We start from the raw sequence: 22,342 nt of genomic DNA, 5'->3' as shown, positions 1-22,342 counted from the left end.
CCCGACCTCGCCCACATGGTCTACGACCACCCCCCGGCCGGCCGGCCGGCCGCCAAATTCCGCATGGAGCGCTACGACTCGGGCTACTCCAGCCCCGGCACGCCGGAAATGGGACCCGGCGAAAGCAGCGGCAGCCCGCCAAAACCCACCCGGTACACAATCGTCGACGAGCCGGAGCTCGTCGAGCCCCAACCCCCGCCCTCATCCTCCCGCAGCGGCGGACGCACCGCCAAACCCATCCGCAGCAACAGCTACATCTACCCGGCGGAGACGTCGGCACCGGTGCCGCCTCCGCCGTCTTCCTCCAAACCATTGTATAATGAGATCCCCAAGTACACGGTGCGGGAGATCAACCCGCCGAATGTGGTGTATAGCAAGCGGGACGGGGCGCGTCAGTATCATGAGGATTATCGACCTCAACATCCGGCGATGGGGTCGAGACGACAGTCTACATATGCCTGAATTTTCTACCTACTATATTATTGATCTTCATTTTCTCGTGTGCTTTTTGTTTTTGATTTCGTCATTTGACTTATGGTTGCAGATGGAGGCACACTGAGATTTGACTGATTGATTGATTTGATTTCTTATTTTTTTTTATTACTATTATGATTATGATTATGAATGAGTATGAGTATGAGTATGAGTATGAGCATGAGCATGAGCATGAGCATGAGTATACCTGACTATAACAATGACAGCATTTTATTTATCTATATTTCATTATTTTATCCATTCTTGTCTTTTTGCTTCTATTGTTCACTACTACTACTATCAGAGAAGAAGAAGGGTCGCCCCTTGAAGTTTTATCTTACGTTTAGGGTTGTTATAAACGATATTGTTATTTAACATAGCATGATAGGAATGGGTTTATATCTCCCATTAGGTACCTTGGGTATTATGGAATTACATCTTGAGTGAATCATATTGTTTACATTGATTGAATCCATTCTTTATCTTGACTGACTGACAGAGCGATATTGTTCTCAGGTGGTAAAGCAAAGAGGTAGGTAGCTGATAAAGGGTATTGTGTTGTTGTCAGTACACATATAGGCCTTGTTGTCGCTGTGGTTTAGGTGTGACATTGTCTAGTCGTTTTTCATTTACTTTTTTGTTTATATTTGATGTTTGTTATCTTTATCAATTCTGGGACTTATTGTCCGTCTACAATGTATTATTTGTTTTCTGTCTTCTTTCTATTTCTGTTTCTGTTTCTGTTCACCGTTGTCGTTATCATGATGGTAAAGACTGATCCGTGGTATTGCTCTTCTGTTCTCTGTCTTCTTACATCTCTTTCTCTTCTTTCAACTTCATAGATATAGATAGTTAACCTTACTCTAGTATAGTATCATACTCTACAGTCCGTCCTTACCATTAATATATAGATAGACCTAACTAATACGAAACACAACCCAGTATAACCATGAATATATTGATGCGATTAAATGTACGTGTATCTACCACCATATCCTATCCTGTCCTTACCATTGTATTGTATTGTATTGCCCATCTGACACGCCCCCTATCACCCCACTGTATACGTCTGCCCTTCACGGCTCAGACCAGTCGACTTGGTCCGTCACGGCGGCGGATCCGTCCTGTGCGTATGTCACGCGTAGACGGAGGCGGAGTTTAGGTGGGAGGGACTGTTTCGTTGTTAGTATGATATTATTCATCGGTTGAAATGGTTATATGGGTTGGAAGGTATTGGTTGGAAGGTAGACTCACCCCTGACAAAGAAGACACCTTCAACATCTGCACTCCCTCCTCCCCAGCATCCAACTCAGCCTTGTTAATCGCGCTAAGCTGCAAACGCTGACTCTTCGGCACAGCCGCCTGCAGCCCCACGCTCGAAAACTGGCTGAAATCCGACCCGTTGCGGAACCGCGCTGTGATCTGGGCGTTGCCGCTGTTGCTCCGCTGGACCTGCAGCGAGAGGGACAGTCCGTTCTTGTCGAAGACCGCGTGCGCCGCAGCCGGGGCCGGCGACGTCGACGTTGCGCCCCCGAGACCCGCCAGGAGGTCGCTGGACGGCGGCTGCGGCGACTGGGAGCCTCCGTTCGTCCCGAAGAGGTCCATGATGGCGCTCTTGCCTGATGGCTGGGGCTGCGGGGCGGGTGAGGACGTGCCTGAGTCGCCGCCGAGGATGTCGGCGAGCAGATCGGCTGTGTTCTGAGACCCGGCGCCGCTGGGGCTGGTCGTTGGCTCGTCGGACCCGCCCATGAGGTCGAGAAGGATGTCCTGCTCGGATGGCTTCGCCGGCTTCTTGGTCTTGAGACCCTTGGAAGGGCGCTTCTTCGTCGGCGCGCCCAGAACCCGCTGCTCCTCGCGGATCTCGGGCGCCGGCATCCGTTCCAGGACGCCGCGGCGGATCTGGTCGTAGCCGAAGAGGTTGGTGTATTCTACAGCGCGCTGCTGGATCTCGACGCTGAGGTCGGCCGTGCGGCTGTTGAGGAAGAGGCGGAGACGCTCGACCTGGGCCGGGTCGTTCATCCGCACCGTCAGCTTCATCGACGCGGTGATGATGTACTCGACCACCGTCTGCGAGGCGTAGGTGCTGTTGAGGATGTTGATGAACAGATCGACGAGGTCGCTCTCGCGGACGTCCTTGACCAGCTCCTCTTCCTCGTACTGTCCGCCCTGGAGGAGGTTGTCGCCGAACTCGCCGATGACCCACGTGCCCGCCAGCGTCAGGCCCTCCTGCGAGATGTCCTCCTTCAGCGACACGTACAGCTTCTGGGCGGAGTAGGTCTGCAGTTCCGGGGTGGTCGCGATCAGGCGCACGAAGGAGGACAGGATCTGCTCCTCGACGTAGGCGCCGGCCAGCTTGAGCACGCGCAGGATCGTGTCGACGTGCCAGCGCTTGTTGGGCGCGTACCGGTCGGCGGCGATGCCGATCTGGGTGGTCATGGTTGGCTTGAACTCGCTGTCGGCGACCTCCAGGAAGGCGAGGAGCTCGCGCACCAGCACCCGCACGTTGCCTTCGTTGATCAGCATGAAGCTCAGGTCCAGCGCACGCCGGCGGATGCTGATGTCGGGGTCGCGGAGACATTCCAGGATGGTGTTGCGGTGTCGCTGCACGGCGTTGGGTTCGATGGCCACGACCTTGTTCAGCGTGTTGAGGGCGACGTAGCGGATGTTGTTGTCCTTGTTGGTGAGGAACTTGCCCAGGATGTTGACACCCAAGACCCGCAGACCCGAATCAGCCTCGATGTCCAAGATGGTGAGGACGGCCTCGTAGAGAATGGCATTGCCCACGTTCTTGGACGAATCGGTGTTGGTCGCGACCTGGGCCAGGATGTCGTTGATCAATTCGCTGGTCGCGGGGTCGCCTCGTCCCAGAACCCGGAGCAGGCGCAGAATCTTAACCTGCAGGAATGGATCCGTGATGCCGGAGACGTCGTGCTCCGGGGCATACCCGGACGTGGTCAATCCCTTCAGCGCACGCACCAGCCCGCCGGCCAGGGGCCGAAGCATCTCAATCACGCCCTCCTGGCCTTCCTCCATTTCCTCTGCCTCACACATATCAATCGCCAAGGTCAGGCCACACAGCAGGACGCCGTGGTTCCGGTCCGAGAGGAGGGTCTTGACTTTCTCGAAGAAATGCTCCTGCAAGTCGGGGACCTTGCGACATATACGCATGGCGCATAGGGCGGCCTTTCTCCGAATATATGGGTTGGCGGTCGACAGGAGGTTCTCGATCTCGGGGAACAGATCTCTGGACATTTCGATCGAGGCGATGTTTCCGAGGGCGCAGAGGGCGAGGCCGACGATGTATTGGTTGGAATGGTTGAGATCGCTGGATCGGTTAGCGGGGACACTCTGGGGATGTTGTCCGGCGGGGTACCCACTTCTTGAGCGAATTCGTGACCAAGGTCAGGACTTCCTGGTTCTCATCCAGCAGCAGCATGGTGCCCAGATAGCCCAGACGCTTGTCGGCGAAGCGGTGGGAGGCGAGCAGCTTCAGACACTCGATCTGGCCGAAATGCGTGCGCTCGCCCAGGGTGAAGAGGTAGAGTAGTTTGGCCACGTTGTTTCTCCTGTTCGTGATATGAGACGGATTCGAAGGACATCAGAGGGAATGGGCGGAATCAATGCTGACCGGATGCCGGAGTCATGGCTTTCCTCCCTAAAGGAGGCCCGAATAGCGGCACTCTCTTTCTGAATGACGGCCCGCTCATCGGCGATGGTCTTGGCCGAACGAACATTCCGGATGAATTGTTTGACTGATGAGGAATTCGTTAGACCTGAGCGGCACGAACGAATACAAAGCACGACAGTCCTATATGATTCTGTGGAGGAGGACACTCACGGGACGTCATGGCGGCGGTCGCGCAGACCCCGTTAGGGGGGTTAAGGAGGGGGAGGGGGATCCAACAATATCGAAAGGGGGAGGGGGAAACGAAGGAGGAATGCGAAGAACCAGTCCGCGCAATTCCCAAAAGGAAAGAATATGAAAGGGGAAGTGGAAGGAGAGAGGTGGTGAGGGGAGGAGAGGTGGAGGAGGATGGAATGAACTCAGGGAGATGAATGTCGTCGATAATAATAGAGCAACGTTTGAGCCGCCGCCCGGCTGGCCTCAGGCTGGCGATGTGTCCTCTCTTTCGGGTTTAGCGTGGCTTGTCTCGTGACATGTGTGCCTGAAAGAAGAGGTGTTCTAAAAAGACACCGCCCATGCCTTTCTGCCAGCAGAAAGAGACCGCCTGGTCCCTTTTTATCCACCTTATCCACTTTATCCACACATGCATCGTATTAAATTGATTACAATGACGTGAGGTTATCATCCCTGAAGTTGTTCTCTGCAGCTGCAGATCCATACTCCATCACCTCAATTGGACTGCCTTCTTGACTCCCCGCCCCCCTGCATCGCTTGTACTTTATTCATGATTCCTTGATTCGATGAATGTGTTTGCCTGCTCAGCATAGCCCTGTACACCACCGTACTAATACCTTGGAGTGTTCTGCTTTGCTTATTTTGGTTCCCCTTTCGACAGTCTAGCCTTATTGGAGGCTCCATCTTATATATTTGTCTTTTTGGAATCAATGTGCGAGTAACGACGACTGTCTCTCCTCTACTTATCTAGCATGTCTACCGCTGTCTCTCAAGGCAATGGTCTGGTACGGCCTCGCCCCGTCCCAGGCCAGAAGAAGCCAGACAATCCCAGCGATGCTCCACTAGAGCGCACCACGTCGGATTCCAGGTACGTACCAAATGAGTGGAAAGACATTATAGCAAAGGCTATGGCTAATAGCGAACGACGCAGTGGCTACTCGACTCCCCTGGCAGAAGATGCTCCTCCTTCGGCGCATTCGCTCTCAACCGCTCGCAAGCAGGCGCGCGCCCGCAACCGCATGTTCTACAGCATCGACTACGTTCCCCGTGTGTCGCACTTTGACCCGCGCAGCGACTACCATAATTTTCGCGGCTTCTTCACTCTATTCTGGATCAGCCTGTTCATCATGGTCGTCACCACCATGCTGCGAAATATCAAGGATACCGGGTCCCCGCTGCGCGTGCGGGTGTGGACGCTACTATCGGCCAACGTGTGGTCCATGGGCTTCAGCGACCTGGCGATGGTGGTCACCAGTGGCTTCAGCCTGCCACTGCAGTATATATTCAAGCGTGGGTGGGTGCGGTGGTCCAAAGGCGGGATGATCCTGCAGAGTTTATTCGAAGCCGCCTGGCTGGGGCTGTGGGTGAAGTGAGTTTTCCAAAAAAAAAAAAACCCTACACGCGCATACAGAACTAACGAATACAGCTGGCCGTTCATGCTGCAATGGACCTGGACCGCACAGGTCTTCTTCACGCTCCACACGCTCACCTTCCTGATGAAAATCCACTCCTACGGCTTCTACAACGGCCACCTCAGCGAAACGCAGCACCGGCTCTCCTCCCTCGACAGCAACACCAAAGACGCCTCGATGGCCGCCGCCGTGCACTACCCCGAGACCTCCCCCCAACGCGAGTCGCTCCACGAACAGCGCCGACCAAAGCCATCCAAGCGGCGCTCCAACTCTATCGTCGAGCTGCGCGAAGACCTCGCCAAAGAGCTCACCTCCCCGCTCGGCAACGTCACGTACCCGCAGAACCTGACGCTCGCCAACTACGTCGACTTCAGCTTCTGCCCGACCCTCTGCTACGAGCTCGAGTACCCGCGCAGCCCCAACCGCCGCTGGACGGAGGTGGCTTACAAAACGCTGGCCGTGTTCGGATGCATCTTCCTCCTGACGCTCGTAAGCGAGGAGTTCATCCTCCCGGTGCTCAGCGAGGCCAACGTGCAGCTGCATGTGACAGACAACCCAGCAGACCGGGCGCTCATCCTCGCCGAGACCATCAGCATGCTCCTCTTCCCATTCATGGTGACCTTCCTGCTAGTCTTCCTGGTCATCTTCGAGTACGTGCTCGGCGCATTCGCCGAGCTCACCTGTTTCGCCGACCGACACTTTTACTCCGACTGGTGGAATTCCTGCGATTGGTGCGTCACCCATATTATCTTCCCGATTCCCAAACCCCATCAAATCCTATACTAATAAAATATAGGCTCGAATTCTCCCGCGAATGGAACATCCCCGTGCACCACTTCCTCCGGCGCCACGTCTACTTCTCCTCCCTCAGCCAGTTCTCCAAACCCGTCGCAATGGTCATCACGTTCCTCGTCAGCGCCCTCGCGCACGAGCTCGTCATGGGCTGCATTACCAAGAAGCTGCGCGGGTATGGTTTCGGGGCGATGATGCTGCAGTTGCCGATCGTCGCTGTGCAGAAGTCGAGGTTTCTCCGGGGGAAGACTACTTTGAACGTATGCCTTATTACCCTTTTCACTTGATGGATTGAAACTAATGAGTGGTGGTAGAATCTGTTCTTTTGGCTGTCGATGATTTTTGGGCTTTCTTTGGTGGGTCCCCTACTTTACCCAGTCTACTATACTACATATGAACCAGCGACTGACATTTGACAGATGTGCGCTCTCTACGTCCTCGTCTAGTTGGCTCATGCATCCATTTATCGATCTATACTACATCTATCTACATACATACATCTATGTACAATCCATGTACACCACGATTTATTTGTTTAGGATCTAAGTACATACCACATACACAGGACATAAGAATACTCACAAATACTTCTCACTTATCTATTATTGACACTCACTTATCTATCATTTACTCAAAAAAACACGGCCCAATCATCACGCAGTCCCAAGTCTCGCACAAATAGTGAAACCTACCTACCAACCTAACCCCGTAAATATGCCTAATCAACTCCAAATACCCTTCTATTTTCCATCCCATCCATGTGGCAGGATTTCATACCCGAGAAATAGTCAGAAGACAGAACTTATAAATGCTATCCTGAGGTTCTCTAAGCAATAGTTATAAAAGGCAAGATTGACTCCATAGCTAGAGTATGTCCTATGATTTACAGGTCTGCCATTTACTGCATACCCAAGTAATAAGAGACCCAAAACAAATTGGAAAGAAAAATGAATGAATCTGAAACTACCCAAGCCCTCAATATGAAACCAAACGCCGAACAAAGAAACCCTATTCATTCTCGGGAAATACCCTTATTGTAGCCCGAAAAAGGAAACCAAAAAAAATGAACAACAAAGGAAATAAATAAAAGTCAGCGGAGTAAGACTGCCACAACCAGTAAAATGTGGCGATCAGTTAAATATGCTCAATTGGTTCCTCGGGAAGCAAAATCTCCCCATCTCCAGCACGAGGGAGACACGCTTTCAAAGGCGGCCGGATGATATCGTTGAAGAGGAAGGTTCCGTAGACAAGCAGCCCGAATCCGGCCACCTGTAGCCACTTGAAAGATTCCCAGCCGAGGCCGAGCGATACGAGCCAGATGAACAGCGTGCGGCAGGTGTCGATTGTGCTGCGCGAGGTGGCGGAGATGCAGTGCGTGACGGAGAGGCCGAAGAAGTTGAATCCGCTGGTTAGATATTAGTAGGGGAAGAGAAAGTGAAGAGAGGAGGGAAAGCATACCCAATACTAATCATGATGAGAAAACTACTCATAGCCACCGTCCGGTTATGGAAAACCTCAGACCAGCCCTCTCGTGCGTCGAAATATCCATATCGTCCTGCGGGCGTCTGGCCCACGAACAAATGCATGATAATCGACGCCACGACCGTAACGCTGAAGCCAAAGACGCCCTCCCAACCGACGACGCGGAGCGGGTCCATGGCGTAGTTCTCGAGGATCCACTCCTCGAGCACGAACTGCGACGCCGTGAAGATCTGCGCGGCTGCGATCAGCAGCACGCCGATGATAGTCTTGACCGCCTCGGGCGTCTGCGCCACGGCGCGGGCCTCCATCGCGACGGTCCTGACCATCACCATGGGTGTGCTGTCCTGGCTGGCCTCGTGGTTCGGAGCGTCGCCGAAGAGCGCCCCCGCGAGACCGACCAGGGCCACGCCGAGGACCACGACGAAGAGCGCGCTCCACTGGTACACGTGGAGTCTGCGGTGCAGAAAGATGACGCTGAAGAGCCCGACGAAGAGCACCAGTGCTCCGCGGGTCATCTGGTAGATGCTGGCGGCTACGAACAGGAGACCCACGTTCATGAGGGTCGTTCCGGCGATGTCGCAGCAGGCGGGCGCCGCGAGGAGGAAGATTCTGCGGCCCTCGAGTTTGACCCGTCCGTCGTCCAGCGGTTTGGACGGGTCGTCTGCGTAGTCGGGTCCGCTGATGGTCTGGTCCTCCTCTCCGTCGTCGTCGAGTCGGTCATCATTATGCACGGGGTTGTAGCCGCCGGCGAGTAATGGGGTTGTATTGTTTGAAAAGCGGGGGGCGATGCATTGTCTGTAGACCCAGGCCAGGAAGACGACGAGCCAGCTTCCGGATTCACCCACGAACATTTGAATACTTCTCGTATCAGCATATAGAAAATAAAGCAGGGATAAGAGAAGCTCACGTCTGAATCACAGGCTGCTCAAACAACCTCCTCTCCGCCGGATCAGGATCATCACAATTCCTCACACATTGCATATCCTACACAGCACCATGCGTCAGCCATCCACCACTCCCCCCAACTCCGTCCCCCATATATGCAAAGATGCAACCCACCTGATATTTATTCAAAATCGTATTACACACCCCAGTCACGAGCATCATCGTGACCAGGAACGGGATGACCGCTTTGTTAACCATTTTGACGACTGATTGGTTGGTTGGTTTTCCTCAATAGAGGGAGGTGTTGTTTGTTATCAGCGGTGGATGGGTGGAGGTATTTGAAGGGGTGGATAAGGGTGTTTGTTGGTACTTGGGATCAAGGAGAGAGGTTGATTGACTAAGAGATGGAGGATAGAATAAGATCTATCTATTGTTGGACGCCCATTGTGAGTGAGAGGTTGATCGAGAGGGGGAGAGAGATTGATAGATGGAGTGAGGAGAAAGGAAGAGAGACAGAGGGAGAGAGAGATGACCTTATCGCCCCAGTTGGTTATCGCCAGCTGATCACCCGGGTCAGCTTCTACGCTAGGTTGATTCGGGTTAGTCTGCCTTACGTCATACTTCCAGTATGTATACAGTATGTGTACTGTGTATACTACCTAGTATACTGATCAACTACTGAGTTGTATAGTAAATAAGAAAAGATTATGATTTAGCTATTCATCAGAATATGAACTATGGTAAACAGTCCTCCGTCCCTGTTAGAATGGGAAGACAACAAATAAAGGCCGGTCTGAATATCCCGCCATCCGACTCGTAGCCCTTTTGTTTGCTCCTAGCAACGCCGTGGCTAAATCAACAGCAAATGGGTTCCCAATCAATCAATCAATCAATCCAGAAACAACACGGGATATATCATCAAACGCAACAGAAAGCGAACGAGGTAAAGAAACAGAGGAAGAATGAAAGAACTGCCCCCGGCAGCGTCAACAATCAAGATCGGACAAGACAGCCAAGGCTGGGGAATGGTCGGCCAGCGTCTATTTTACACCGGTCATGTAACAAGTGTGGTGGATACGCTCTAGAGCACGATTCCGTCCGGTCGAGACTTTTAAGTCTCCCATCACCATCCGGACTATAACGTCCGGATGGCAATCCGGCCGTCGTCCATGCCCAGGCCGCCATTCTGACGATCCATCATATCCCAGTCGATCTCGTCCCACGACTGGTTCACGAACATCTCGTCGTCAAGCATGCCCGGGCCAAGGGGCCAGTCCATCCACTGGTCATCCACGGCGTCGACCATCTTGCCCGTCAGATCGTCCGTCTTGGGGAGCTCCGTGTCCTTGGGCGTCTGCGTGACCACCCCCGTCTCCACCGAATCGGGCGTGTCCTTGGAGTGCGGCGGGGCAAACATGTCGGCGTTGAGGAACTCCTCCATCGGCCCGAGGCCCAGGCCCCCATCGTCCCGAAGGTCCATAAAGGCGTCCTGGATGGCCTCCAAGGAGATGGCGCTGGTCGCCCACGGATCCGTCGCCGGCGTCGGGTCAGTCGACTTGCCGGGCTCTTTCTTGCCATCCTTGCCGGCCGCCGCCTTGGAGGTGGCCGCCGCAAGGCCCTTGGCGGCAGGTCCGCGAGGGGTCAGCTGCTGGCTGGACGCTGGGGAGGTGCCCTTGGCGCCGAACTGACTTGGGGGGCGGCCCATCGGGGTGGCGCCCAAAGTCGCCGGGGTGATCGCCTCCTGTTTGGATGACAACTGCGGAGTGTCCATTGGGACCTTGGCCTCCGCGCCCTCCCCCTTGTCCTCTTTCAGCAGGCCGATGCGGAAACTCTCCAGGGCGAACTCCAACGGATCACCAATTGGCTCTTCCACTGGATGGCTCTCCGCGACGTGGTGGTCCAGGGCGTGTTGGGTGGGGAAGCCTTGGGAATGATGCGGACACTCTGCCACCTCACATCGGAAGGCACCGATCAGGGTCGCATCGCCCGCCCCCGGCTTCGACGCCTGGGTCTTGGCGGCGACGGCGGCGGCCGAGGGCACCGTCGCGGCCGCGTGTGTCTGCTTGCGTTTCTTTTGCAGGGGCAGTTTCAGTTCCTGTGGGGGGTTGCTTGCCGGCCCATACGCGTGTGGCACCCCTTGAGGCGACGGCGCGCCAAACGGAGCGGGCGGCACAACGGTGTTGACGGCCACGGCGGTCTGGCTCGAGGCGCGGCGGGCCCGTTGGAGCGCCTCTTCCTGCTGCTGTAATTGCTGCAGGTTGCTGGCGTTCAAAGCGGGCATGGGGTTCTGCGGAGTCGGCTGCGTGGTGGGTGCGCCGGACGGCGCCCCGGGACGTTGACCGGCGACCTGGTTCTGGTGTTGGTTCATGCGGGATACCATGACCGAAAAGAACTTGCGGGTGTAGGCGATAGCCTGCTCTAAGTAGTGGGGGGGGATCGTGAAGTGATCGTTCAACGTCCAGTCGCCTCCGGGTTTGAATTGTCGCATGAGTTGCATCCTCTGTAATCCAGTTAGTGGGTGATTTGAGGGAGAGAAGAAAAAGAAGGGGGGGGGGAGAGAACGTACCATTTGGAGCAGAGTCTTCAGGTTGTTACCCTGCGATGGCGGAAGCTTCGAAAACCAGACCACCAGCGTGTCCATGCGGGCCAGCAGGTCCGTCGACTCGCGGAGGGTCTGGGCCATCTTGTTCTTGTCGGCCGGGGTCAGGGCGACGGGCTCGGTTGGATGCGGCTGGTTCAGCATCTCATTGTACAGCTGTTTGGCCTTGTCGGGAATGTTGTTCCACGACTCCTCGGCGACGGACCGGGGGATGGGCGACCGGCCCGCCTGCCGCCGGACTTGGGCATCCAGCTGCGCGCGTTGCGCGGGGTTCATCGCAGCCAGCTGCTCGCGGGAGAGGGACAAGCCGAGCTTGTTCGGCACGGGGGCGGCCGTGCTCGGGGTGACGGCGGGTTGGCTGGGTTTCGGTCCCTCGGCGGGCTCGTCGGGCGGCGACTTGCGCTTGGATCCGGCCTTCGCGCCGGCGCCCTTGGCACCCTTGGCGGCGGCGACGGGTTGCGGCTTGACTTGGGGATGTGGCTGCGGGACGGAGGCCGGTGTCGACGGCTCTGCCTTGACGGGGACCGCATTGACGGCCGCGGGTACGGGGGACGGTTGTGGCTGCTGCGGTGGCTGTTGTGGTGGTTGTTGTTGTTGCTGCTGTGGGAGGGACGGTTGGCCATGCGGTGTCTGTTGTTGCTTGGCGAGGGCAGCCCGATCTTGCGCCATCTGCAGGAACTGCTTCTGTCGATTCTGCTGCAAGATACCCCGGAGTTGCTCGTCGCTGAGCGCCTGCGCGCGCGGGCCCAAGCGGTGGCGCGCGATCTGGATATCGGCGGCCGTGATCGGTCGCATAGCGGGCATGTTCATGGGCGCTTGCTGTTGCGGGCCGGCGGGGAACGCTTGCGGCGGTTGGTTGGCGAACTGCGGGGCTGGCTGGCCCTGGGGGCCCATCCCCATCCAGGGACCCGGGACCCCCTGCTCGGGATTGCGGTCCTTGCCCTGTGACAGCATCTGGGCAAGATGCATCTTCTGAAAGCCAATCAACTTCTGCATCTCCACCGCCCCGAGGATCTGTGGGTTCTGCGTGGCCCACTGTTTGAGCTGGCCCCAGGTCTTGACAGTCTTGGGGACGGCGGCGGCCAGATTCTGGCTACTGTTGAGGAGCGACGGCGGGAAGGGGAGGCGGTCCATCTCCTTCGTTTGCTCGGGCGACATCTCGATGGCCCCGCTTTGCGAGCGTAGGAGTTGGAACTTGTACAGCTCCTGTTGGCGTTGCTGCAACTGCTGTTGCTGTTGCTGTTGCTGTTGTTGTTGTTGCTGCTGCTGCTGCTGTTGTTGTTGTTGTGGCTGCTGCGGGTGCGGGTGCGGATGCGGTTGGGGTTGCTGTTGCTGTGGGTGGCGTTGCGGAAGGGCTACCTGGGGTCCGGGCATCATTTGGCCGGGCGGTTGGGGGGCGTTCATCCCGGGGAATTGGGGCTGGAGACCCAGCGCGGTGCGCATATTCTGGGTGTTCCCCACCTGCCCGTTGTTGATCATCGGCTGGCCCGGGCCGCCGGGCTGCGACAGATTCTGCGGCATGCCCATGTGCTGCGCGGCATTGGCCCGCGCCAGGGCCTGGTTGTTCGCCAGCGCCCGTCGTTGCTGCTGGCTGATGAGGAAGGCGTTGAATTGCTCGGGGGTCATCTGGTTGAGCTGCTCCTGCGCCGCCGCGGAGAGCCCCGCCAGTTGCGGCCGGCCCTGCATCACGGGGGGGCCGCCCAACGACTGTGCGGTAGGAGGTTGCGAACCCATGCCGGGCGGACGCGACGGCGGGCGAATCTGGGCCGCCATCTGGGCCGGGGACATCTGGCCCGGCGCCATGGGGCGGTTCAGCATGGACATCGGGGACCCCTGGGGAGGCATCTGCGGCATCCCGTGCGCGCTCGCTTGGCCCTGGGAGATGGCCATCTGGGCTTTCTGCGCGGCTTGAGCGCGCGCCTGGGCCTGGGCGGACGCTTGGGCCGGGGCCGGGCCGGGGCCGGTGCGGGGGCGGACGCCGGAAAGGCACCCGTCGACTGGGGCGTGCGGTCGGGCGGGACCGGCGGGGCGTTCTGGATATGTTGCTGCTGCTGCTGCTGTTGCTGCTGTTGCTGCTGTTGCTGCTGTTGCTGCGCGAGGAACTGTGGGCTCATGGAGGTATTATTCATGGCGGGTGGGGCCCCCGGGGTCCCCTGGGCAAACTGGCCGGGCGGGAACATGTTCTGGGCGGCGTTGAACGGAGCCTGGTTCGAGCTGGCGGGGACGACAAGTTGGCCGGCCTCCTGCGAGCGCAAGCCGTCGGCCTGCTGGCCCTGGATGTTCTCGACATTGCCCATGAAGGAGGTGTCCAGGCCCTGCGGGTTGTTCGCGGCGGCGGCAGCGGCGGCGGCGAAGGCCGGGTTGCGCTGGTTGTTCATCATGTTCTGGAACATCTGGCGGTTCATCATGGGGTCACCGCCCATCAGGGCGCTGTTGGGATCGACGGGGGCGTTCGGATTGCGGTTCATGTGGCCGCGGCGCATCTTGCGGAATTGGGCGAGGGCCTGGCAGCGAAAGAAGTAGCTGAGCGGGTCCATGCCCCGCTGGTGGAGGTACTGCTTCTGCGTCGGGTTCATGTTGGCCAGGTTCATCTTGATCTTGTCCAGGTCCTCCTTGGCGGTGCGATGGAAGATCTCCTTGGCGAGGCGGTTGACGGCATCCAATTCATTGGCGGGCAAGGCATTGAAATCGTCCGCCAAGGCGATCGCGCCGCCGGGTCGCTGGGGTGGGCGCTGTGCGGGCTGCGGGGTTTGTTGTGGTTGGGGTGTCTGGTGGGGTTGCGGTTGGGCCTGTTGCTGCTGTTGCTGCTGCTGCTGTTGCTGTTGCTGTTGCTGTTGCAGGAGCATGCCCTGCGGCGTTTGCGCGGGCGGGCCTGATTGTGGTGGTTGTTGCGACGGTGGACGGTGCGGCCGGGCGGCGGGTTGCAAGGGGTCGTTCATGCCCATCATGGGCTGTTGTGGTCCGGCGACCGGGGAAGCTTGCATCTGGCGGTTCGCCTGCTGGGGGAATTGGCCGACCGAGGGGGCACCGGCGGTGGGTGATGCTTGGTTCATCATGCCGTTCTGAAAGACGGCGGCCTGACGGGCGCGAGTATCACGGATATGGACCAGCTTGTCGTTACACTCTTTATCGTAATCGACCTAATGTGACGGTCAGCACTGGAAAAGAAGGAGGAGGAGAGAAAGAGAAAGGAAAAGAGAGAAAAAAGAGAAAGGAAAAAAAAAAAAAAAAAAAAAAAAGTGGTCCTACCTTTTCCCTGGCCCGGGAGAACGCTCCCTGTTCAAAAGTCAAGGCCGCGTGAGCCGCACCGGCGATATCGATCTGGGGTTTGATCAAGCGAAGGGACGTGATCCTAGGAGGGTTAGCGAACCGTGAAGAAACGGAGAGCAAGAGGGATGAGAAGGGGAGGGGATTGGCGGAAGCTGGCGGATCACACTCACATTTGATACACTTTGACGGCGCGATCGCGGAGGGGCACCTCCTGGCGCCATCCAGAAAAGTTCCCTTGGGACTGCAGGGCCTGGGCGACGAAGTTCATGACGGTTTGGCCATTTTCGACCCTGGGGGGGACTGGGATCTGACCATGCGGTTTGGCTCCACCGGGCATGCCACCGCCAACGTTGTTGAAGTTTGCGGGATTCATGGCAGCAACGCCCCCTCAGTGGGGATCGAGGAGCAGTCCGCGCAAGCCTTGTGTGAAACCCAGCATTCGCTGGTGGTGTTTATTGGGGAGGGGAGTCGGGTCGCGACAAAATCACCAGCTCCGTCGAAGGGGGGGGAGGTTCGTCTCAGGATCGAAGGGATCGAAGGGATCGAGGGTGGCGTCAGGATCAAAAAAGAAAAGAGGGAACCTGTGGGGGCGATGGATCGAAGGAAAGGATGGTCGCGGTTGGATGGAAGGTTGGAGGATGGTCGATCGAGCCGAAGAAAAAAGAGCGGTCGGAGATGGAGGAGAAGGTATCACGAAGAAGTGTGTGTGGTGGTGGTGGAAGAGAGGTCACGGTTGAAAGACCAACGCAGAAGGGGGAAACAAGGCGTTCGGGCACCAGCGGTCAAATCCGGCGGGTTCGTTGGCAGCGGCGGAAGGCGAGTGGCTTTTTTGGGGTGGTGGTAGGAGGGAGGGAGGGGGGGGGGGGGGGGGGGGAAGAGAGAGAGAGAGAGAGAGAGAGAGAGAGAGAGAGAGAGGGAGGGAGGGAGAAAGAGTAGAGTAGAAGAGACTAAGCAGGATTATGTCGGATCAGTGACAGGGATGATGCAGCAACGCTTGTCGCACTAGAGCCAAGGTGGTGGAAAGGGATTGGACAGGGGAGTTGGGAAAAGGAGAAGAGATGAGAGGGTGAAGAAGAAGATGATCAATGAACTTGAAGGGAATTATCAAGGGAATGTGGAAATAGTGATGGGGGAAAGAAAGGGACTGGATGGAAATGGAGAAAACAGGAAGAAAAAGAAAAAGGAACGAGTCCGAAAGAGAGAACGGAATGGGAAAAGATTGCAGGATTGACCAGGCATCCACGGGCTAAGACATGAAGAAGATGATGAAGAGAGCTTACCAGGAAGAAGCAGAATGAGGTGGCGTGGAGGATGACCGTCAGCTAGAATCGCAGAGAGAGAGAGAGAGAGAGAGAGAGAGGTGTAGAAAGAAGTAATTGTAGAGATGGCATCACCAGCAGACCCCGATCTCCATCACTCTCTCTGATTTATTGACAGGGTTTGAAAAATGACAAATTCTGGTCAAAACCCCAGTGACACCATGAGAGCATTCGAAGTCTGGGATCACAGTCAATACCAGTACATGACAATAAACAGAGGAAAAAGAAAAGATCAAAAGTTATGGTAATAATAATAAGACTAATGACTGTCATTCTATCCTATTTTCTATCCTGAATCATGGTCAAGATCATCCAGCTCCCTGTCCAGATTAATCTAATCCTCCCAAAAGAGCAAGATGGACAGAAGGAGGTTGGATGGATTTCCGTGCGATCGGCCGTCAGTGACTTGGCAGTCCTCCTTCACCATTGGAAATACAATACTCAAATAATAAGATGGTAATGAAGAGTGACAGTGATGGAGACTCCAGGACCGAAGTGGGTCTCTTTCGGTTGGTGGCTGAGGACTTTTTTCCAGCATCATCTGGATTATAGATCATGATGGTTATACTGGTGGATGATGGGAATTATAATATTTATTAGACGATGAACCATATTTGATTAATATTCCATCATCCAGGTTCCAGTCCAGTTCCAGTCTAGTTCAAGGTCTGTTCAAGGTCTGTTTAAGTCTGTTCAAGTCTGTTCAAGACAATCCATGGATTGATGGTTGGTCGGCCTCAGGACATCCCCTGACACTGACACTGACAGCTGTCGAGGTACATATTCTTTGATAAAATACCCCCATAGAGATATAAAGAATATATATATACTCGTATATATCTATGTATATATATATATATATATATATATATATATATTTATTTATTTATTTATTATTTATATAAAATAATTACAGCAATGGTAATGGAGGGGGTCGACTGGCCCAGAAGACACAAGGTCAACATGCCAAGACTTGGTGGTTTCGCAGATAGAATCCATCCGAGTACGTTGGGGGATCCTCTAACCGAGAGAGTAGAAGAGAACGATATTTATATATGTTTATATCCATCTGAAAATAGTACCGAACAAGACATCAGGATAAGAAGTATATCTGTACTATTACTCGGTACCCTACATCTATATATAGTGACCTACGGAGACAGATATAGATCTTCAGATCGGAATACCTAGGCTACTGGATTATCTACCATCACCCTTCAACATCAGTATATCAATCATGATAATATATATCTATCAATGTCATATTGACTATATATATCAAATATCTATCTACCTATATATAGTGAAATATTCCGCTAACAGCTAAGAATCTAACTAATCCGGCACAAGGCTGGTGGCCACGTGACTGGCCCGCTGCGTCACCCGTGGGCCGTGCCTGGCTAATAAGGTGTGAATCAAATCGAAGCGAAAGAATCCGTGAACAACTGCGGACTGATTGACTGACACGGACAGCCCGGACAACCACCGGACTCCTTCTTCCCTCTCTATCTATCTCTCTTCTCTCTTCTCTCTTCTCTTCTCTCTCTTCACTTTCTTTCTTCTTTCTCTTCCTTCTCTTCCTTCTCTTCTCTTTTCCCTTCTTTCTCTTCTCTCTTCACCCATCTATCTCCCTATCTATCTCCCTATCTATCTCCCTATCTATCTCCCTCCCCTGTCCTGATCCGTCCAGTCGGTCTTTCCCGTCTGGAAAACTATGATCAGTACACTTCTCTTCCTCCTTGATCGTTCCTGTCCCTAATCCGATTCCCACCCCCTGATCCTCTCTTCCCTTGGATCTCTCTCCTCCCCTCCCTCGGATCTTCCCTCCCCCTCCCTCTCTCCTATCCATATCCTTTCCCGCCGTCTTCCTCCGGCTGGTCACGCGACACCTGGCCCCCCCGTCCCGTCCCTCTCCACGGAGGAAGGCCGTTTCGGCGACTGCTCGACTCATCATGTTTTCCGTTTCCGCCCCCACCATCTCCGTGGGTTCCAATATCTTCTACTCCTTCGCCCTCGTCGTCATCTCCGTCTTGGTCATCCTGCTCCTGCGCCGCTTTTTGACCCTCCGGAACACCCCCGCCTATCTCTCCGTGTCCGTCTTTCTCTCCCTGGCCCTACCCGCCGGCGTCGTCCTCCTCGTCCCCATTGACCTCGCCTCGAGTTCCCGCGACGATGGAGATGGGCCACGGGCCATCTGGCTGCCGGAGCGCCTCATCCTGGTCTCCTGGCGCATCGCCTACTGGTTGATCTTTGTCCTCACCTGGTATGTACCCCTGACAACTTCCGCGGAGGGTAACGACCACTCGATGAACTGACGGACGGACGTAGGGTTATCCTTCCTTTGCTCGGGGAATACATCGATTCCGGCTATCGCGATCCCAAAGGTCGCATGCAGTATTCCATCCGTTCCAACGCCCAATACCAACTCCTCGTCCTCATCTGTTCCGTCGTCGGCCTCATCTACATCTCCGTCCAGGAGGGGTTCAACTTCACCGCCATCAAGGGCGTCGTCATGGCCCTGTCCTACGTCTGGGGTCTCGTCATGGCCATCTACCTCATGGGCCACGGCCTCGTCTCCATCCCCCGCGCCCTGTTCCGCAACGCCAGCGTCAGCGGCCGCCTGCGCCGCATCCAGGTCTACGCCCCCAAACTGCATGACAACCTGATGGATGCCGTCACGGACCTCGAGGGCCTCGAGGCCCAGGTCGGCCAGCTGCAGCGTCGCAAGACCGGCACCGCCCGCGACTTCCAGGACTGGATCGAGGAGCTGGCCGAGACCTCCAACATCCCCGAGGAGTCCGCCCTGCTCGGCCCCGCGGCCTCCCACACCACGGCCACCGTGCCGTCCGTCATCACCGAACGCTACCTGGCCGACCTGACCCGGCGCATCCAGCGCAAGCGCCACCTCAAGGCCCGCTTCGTCGACGAGTGGGATCGGCTGGTCCTGACCGCCGCCGACATGCAGGCCATCATCAACGCCGCCGCCACCCAGCGCCTCGACTTCCCCCAGTCGCAGCGCCGCTCCTTCTTCCCGGGGGTCCGCGCCCTGACCCCGTACCTGCGCTACCAGCTGTACGCCCGCGTCATCCCGAGCATCCGGCGGCTCCTGGGCGCCCTCTGCGCCGCCGCCTCCGTCTCCGTCGTCTGGTCCGAGGTGTTCAAGTCCTTCGCCCCGCGCCTGTCGGTGGTGACGCTGTCGGTCATCTCCTACCACAAGGACCCCAAGCCCGTGGGCTTCTGGCGGCAGCTGACCGCGACCGGCTGGCTGCTCTACATGTGCTGGGCCGCCCTGGCGGGCGTCAACGACGCCAAGGTGTGGGGGAACCGCGCCCTGGTGCGGCGGAACACCTACGGCGAGAGCGCCTGCTGGTACGCCGGCCTGGTGGCGCGGCTGGCCGTCCCGATCGCCTACAATTTCCTGACCTTCCTGCCGGTCGCCTTCCGCGAGAACACCACCTTCTACGACTTCCTCGGCAAGTCGATCGACCTGACGCCGCTGGGCAAGGGCTTCGATTGGTTCTTCCCGGTCTTTATCCTGCTGCCCATCGCCGCCACCATGTTCAACCTGTACGGGCGCATCAAGAAGATCTGCGGCTTCGGCGTTCTGGAACCGGAGGAGGAGGACGACCTGGAGACCAACCCCAGCGGCTACGGGCTGGGCGGCTGGCGCGAGGGCCGCGAGCTGATCGAGCGCGAGCTGAACGGGCTGGGATCGCTGTCCCTGACGTCGCGCGCGGGGCGGTCCCCCCGCGTGTCGAGTCCCGTCAGCGGGAGCCCCCGGGGGTTCTCCTCGTCCCGGACGTCGGGCAGTGACGCCGTGCGCCCGTCGCGGTCCCCGCGCGGGGCGGTGCCCGCCGCCGCCGCCGAACCGGAGGAGGAGACGTTCCTCCAGTCGTTTGCGCACCGGGTGCGCAACACGTTCGAGACGGCCAACCCGCCGCAGTGGCTGGGGGGCGGGTTCCAGCTTCCCCGGTGGATGGGGAATGAGGGACGACCGACGGGGGTGCGACTGTAGGGGATTCCCTGTATTATATGAGTTATATTCACGTACATATTATCAATCAATTGTTATCTTAGTTTTGCCTGTCTGACTGTTCTGTCTATTCGTCTGTCTATTCGTCTGTCTATTCGTCTGTCTATTTGTCTTGTATATACACTGTCTATTTGTCGGTCTATTTGTCTGTCTAGATGTCTGCCTGAGTATATTGCCTGCCTACATTTCAGCCTCCTATATTTCAGCCTACTATACTCTACCCATCTAATGTCTGCCTGATTCTATCCCCCTCCACAGAGAAGCTAGAAGAAGTCTGCCCACCTACGTATATCTCTATATTTCCCTCATGTATGAAACCAACTGCGCCACAGCCCATCCAGCCACATCCCAACCCAGCCACACCCAAACCCCTCCTTTCCCACTCCTATCACACCATTCAATCCAACAATGGTAACTACCAACAGGTAGGTAAGGTAGCAAAGCACGCACAGGAAGCCTTTTCCACGGCAAAACATAATGCGGCGCAGGCGGTGTCGACTCGACACGAATGCGCCTTGCGCGGCGTCACTGCTTGGCTTGGCTGCCGAGCCGAGTTAGTCATTTATTAATACTAACTAACTATTAGTTCAGCTGGACTCGACGGGTTTGCAGTGCAGTGCAGTGAACACCTGGACTCTCAACCAACCAGTGACCAATATCCATGACTTCAACACTTTAACCCCCCCCCCAAAAAAAAGATATAAAAGGGCAAAAAAATCAGGGGAAAAAAAAAAAAAAGGAAGAATAAATCCATGAGCTTATCATCCCTCTCTCTCGGCGACAAGTACGCTCTGTACCTGGACTCGCTGGCCGCGCACATTCGTCCCCGTTGGCAATCTGTTCTGAATCAGGTGCTGACTTCGTCTTCGTCTTCTCTTTCGACACTTGATTCTTACTTATCCTTCCTATCCGAATCATCCTCTCTGACCACCCCTATCATCGTCACCATCCTCCTCGCAACCCTCCTCCTCCTCCTCACAATAATAACAACAATGTCGTGGCACTCCCCCCTAACCAACTTCCTCCGCCGCACCCCCTCAACACCCTACACAACAGTCCCCAACAACCCGCCCTACATCAGCGACCAGGACTACAGCTACATCTCCCCCGACGACTCCGCCCGCTACGAACGCACCCGCTACGCCGCGGACTCCGCCGCCGCCTCCGAAGAAGAAGACAACCAACCCGACACCCTCCTCCTCAAGCACCGCAAAAACACCTACGAGCTGCACTTCCCGGCCTACGCCATCAGCGACGGCACGCTGACGGTCGGGCAGCTGCGCAAGCGCGCCGCGGAGGTCACCCGCACGCGCGACCCCAGCCGCATCGTGCTGCTCTACAAGGGCGAGATTCTGCAGCGGGATGCGGTGCCTTGTTGTGCGGAGGGCCTGAAGCAGGATTCGGAGGTGTTGTGTGTTGTTTCGGAGGTGGAGGTGGGGGAGGGGTCGCCTAGTGGGTCGGATGTTGATGTTGATATTCCTGTCCAGGGGTCGGGGTCGGGGTCGAGGGGGGTGCTGGTGGTGTTGCTGGTGGGGTTGCAAATGATGGTGCTGAGCAGCAGCAGCAGCAGCAGCAGCAGACACGCACCCGCAACCGCAACAGGAACAAGAACAAGAAGAAGCTCGCGAAGAAGGAGAAGGAGAAGAGCAAGAAAGATACCACCACCGTCCCAACGGAAGCCGCCCGACCAACCCCTACCCCCACCACCGGAGGAAGTGGAAGCAGCACAATGCCTCCCCCCTCCCCCAACCTCAAAAACTACCCCACAGCCCGCGACCAAGTCGAAGCGCTGCGCGAGTACCTCCGGCGAGAACTGGTACCGCCCTGCGAGGCCTACGCGCGGTCTCCCCCCACCGAGGAAAAAGCGCGGGCGTTCGAGAACCGCAAGCTGAGCGAGACGATCCTGGCGCAGGTGATTCTCAAGGCGGATGGGATTGAGCCGTCCGGGGATGCGGAGACGAGGACGGCGCGGAAGGCGTTGATTAATGAGGCGCAGGCGGCGCTGGGGTTGTTGGATCGGGTGGGATGATTTTATTGTATCATATTATCATATTTTTTTTTTTTTCATGTTATACATATTTGTTTAGAAACATGGTTGGAGGATAGGATCGTTGGCTATAGAGGATCTCATATACTACTGGCTTTGGACTACTAGGTGGTAGTGTACTATCTCAATTAAGAGAGTAGCTAATCCTAATCAATCCATCTACTCCGTAC

The 22,342-nt window shown here is 56.2% G+C and overlaps 7 protein-coding genes across 7 annotated transcripts; 4 read left to right on the top strand and 3 right to left on the bottom strand.

The window, feature by feature from the left end:
- Positions 1-15: 15 nt before the first annotated feature.
- Positions 16-462, top strand: P168DRAFT_318554 (uncharacterized protein; the record flags this gene model as incomplete). The annotated part of the gene is made up of 1 exon (XM_024840209.1): positions 16-462. One exon carries the CDS (start codon positions 16-18, stop codon positions 460-462), a length of 447 nt encoding a protein of 148 aa, XP_024692803.1.
- Positions 463-1,415: 953 nt separating this feature from the next.
- Positions 1,416-4,513, bottom strand: P168DRAFT_290302 (AP-1 complex subunit gamma). The gene is made up of 4 exons (XM_024837177.1): positions 4,313-4,513; positions 4,103-4,226; positions 3,852-4,040; positions 1,416-3,799 (listed from the first exon to the last, which is right to left on the bottom strand). The coding sequence occupies exons 1-4, from the start codon at positions 4,320-4,322 to the stop codon at positions 1,669-1,671; spliced, it is 2,454 nt and encodes an 817-aa protein (XP_024692802.1). The 5' UTR covers positions 4,323-4,513; the 3' UTR covers positions 1,416-1,668.
- A 258-nt stretch (positions 4,514-4,771) lies between these two features.
- P168DRAFT_268945 (putative sterol o-acyltransferase (APE2)) lies at positions 4,772-7,126 on the top strand. The gene is made up of 6 exons (XM_024835117.1): positions 4,772-5,201; positions 5,265-5,702; positions 5,760-6,476; positions 6,542-6,797; positions 6,852-6,893; positions 6,957-7,126. Exons 1-6 carry the CDS (start codon positions 5,086-5,088, stop codon positions 6,981-6,983), a joined length of 1,596 nt encoding a protein of 531 aa, XP_024692801.1. The 5' UTR covers positions 4,772-5,085; the 3' UTR covers positions 6,984-7,126.
- Positions 7,127-7,850: 724 nt separating this feature from the next.
- P168DRAFT_290300 (putative nucleotide-sugar transporter) lies at positions 7,851-9,201 on the bottom strand. Its single transcript, XM_024837176.1, has one exon. The coding sequence runs from the start codon at positions 8,868-8,870 to the stop codon at positions 7,947-7,949; it is 924 nt and encodes a 307-aa protein (XP_024692800.1). The 5' UTR covers positions 8,871-9,201; the 3' UTR covers positions 7,851-7,946.
- An 838-nt stretch (positions 9,202-10,039) lies between these two features.
- On the bottom strand, positions 10,040-15,146 carry P168DRAFT_281852 (uncharacterized protein; the record flags this gene model as incomplete). Its single annotated transcript, XM_024835954.1, has 5 exons — positions 10,040-11,404; positions 11,471-13,440; positions 13,494-14,643; positions 14,753-14,855; positions 14,944-15,146. The coding sequence occupies 5 exons, from the start codon at positions 15,144-15,146 to the stop codon at positions 10,040-10,042; spliced, it is 4,791 nt and encodes a 1,596-aa protein (XP_024692799.1).
- Positions 15,147-17,563: 2,417 nt separating this feature from the next.
- On the top strand, positions 17,564-20,331 carry P168DRAFT_327188 (LMBR1 domain-containing protein). The gene is made up of 2 exons (XM_024841214.1): positions 17,564-18,355; positions 18,421-20,331. Exons 1-2 carry the CDS (start codon positions 18,045-18,047, stop codon positions 20,105-20,107), a joined length of 1,998 nt encoding a protein of 665 aa, XP_024692798.1. The 5' UTR covers positions 17,564-18,044; the 3' UTR covers positions 20,108-20,331.
- A 786-nt stretch (positions 20,332-21,117) lies between these two features.
- On the top strand, positions 21,118-22,154 carry P168DRAFT_281850 (BAG family molecular chaperone regulator; the record flags this gene model as incomplete). The annotated part of the gene is made up of 2 exons (XM_024835953.1): positions 21,118-21,577; positions 21,613-22,154. 2 exons carry the CDS (start codon positions 21,118-21,120, stop codon positions 22,152-22,154), a joined length of 1,002 nt encoding a protein of 333 aa, XP_024692797.1.
- Between the last annotated feature and the right edge of the window lie 188 nt (positions 22,155-22,342).

This window comes from Aspergillus campestris, assembly GCF_002847485.1.
Source record: "Aspergillus campestris IBT 28561 chromosome Unknown P168scaffold_6, whole genome shotgun sequence".
Taxonomy (NCBI): Eukaryota; Fungi; Ascomycota; class Eurotiomycetes; order Eurotiales; family Aspergillaceae; genus Aspergillus; species Aspergillus campestris.
Note: the sequence above shows the minus strand (reverse complement) of the source record. Positions and strands in the feature narration are given on the sequence as shown.

Excerpts from the sequence above, each read along its gene's own strand:
- P168DRAFT_290302 (XM_024837177.1), bottom strand. Across the intron at positions 4,041-4,102 it reads AGCCATGACTCCGGCATCCG|GAGAAACAACGTGGCCAAAC; the intron begins GTCAGCATTGAT and ends TATCACGAACAG. Across the intron at positions 3,800-3,851 it reads GTCACGAATTCGCTCAAGAA|CGATCTCAACCATTCCAACC; the intron begins GTGGGTACCCCG and ends TAACCGATCCAG.
- P168DRAFT_268945 (XM_024835117.1), top strand. The coding sequence starts at position 5,086 with ATGTCTACCGCTGTCTCTCAAGGCAATGGTCTGGTACGGCCTCGCCCC. Across the intron at positions 5,703-5,759 it reads TGGCTGGGGCTGTGGGTGAA|CTGGCCGTTCATGCTGCAAT; the intron begins GTGAGTTTTCCA and ends TAACGAATACAG. Across the intron at positions 6,477-6,541 it reads TGGTGGAATTCCTGCGATTG|GCTCGAATTCTCCCGCGAAT; the intron begins GTGCGTCACCCA and ends AATAAAATATAG.
- P168DRAFT_290300 (XM_024837176.1), bottom strand. The coding sequence starts at position 8,870 with ATGTTCGTGGGTGAATCCGGAAGCTGGCTCGTCGTCTTCCTGGCCTGG.
- P168DRAFT_327188 (XM_024841214.1), top strand. The coding sequence starts at position 18,045 with ATGTTTTCCGTTTCCGCCCCCACCATCTCCGTGGGTTCCAATATCTTC. Across the intron at positions 18,356-18,420 it reads TTGATCTTTGTCCTCACCTG|GGTTATCCTTCCTTTGCTCG; the intron begins GTATGTACCCCT and ends GGACGGACGTAG.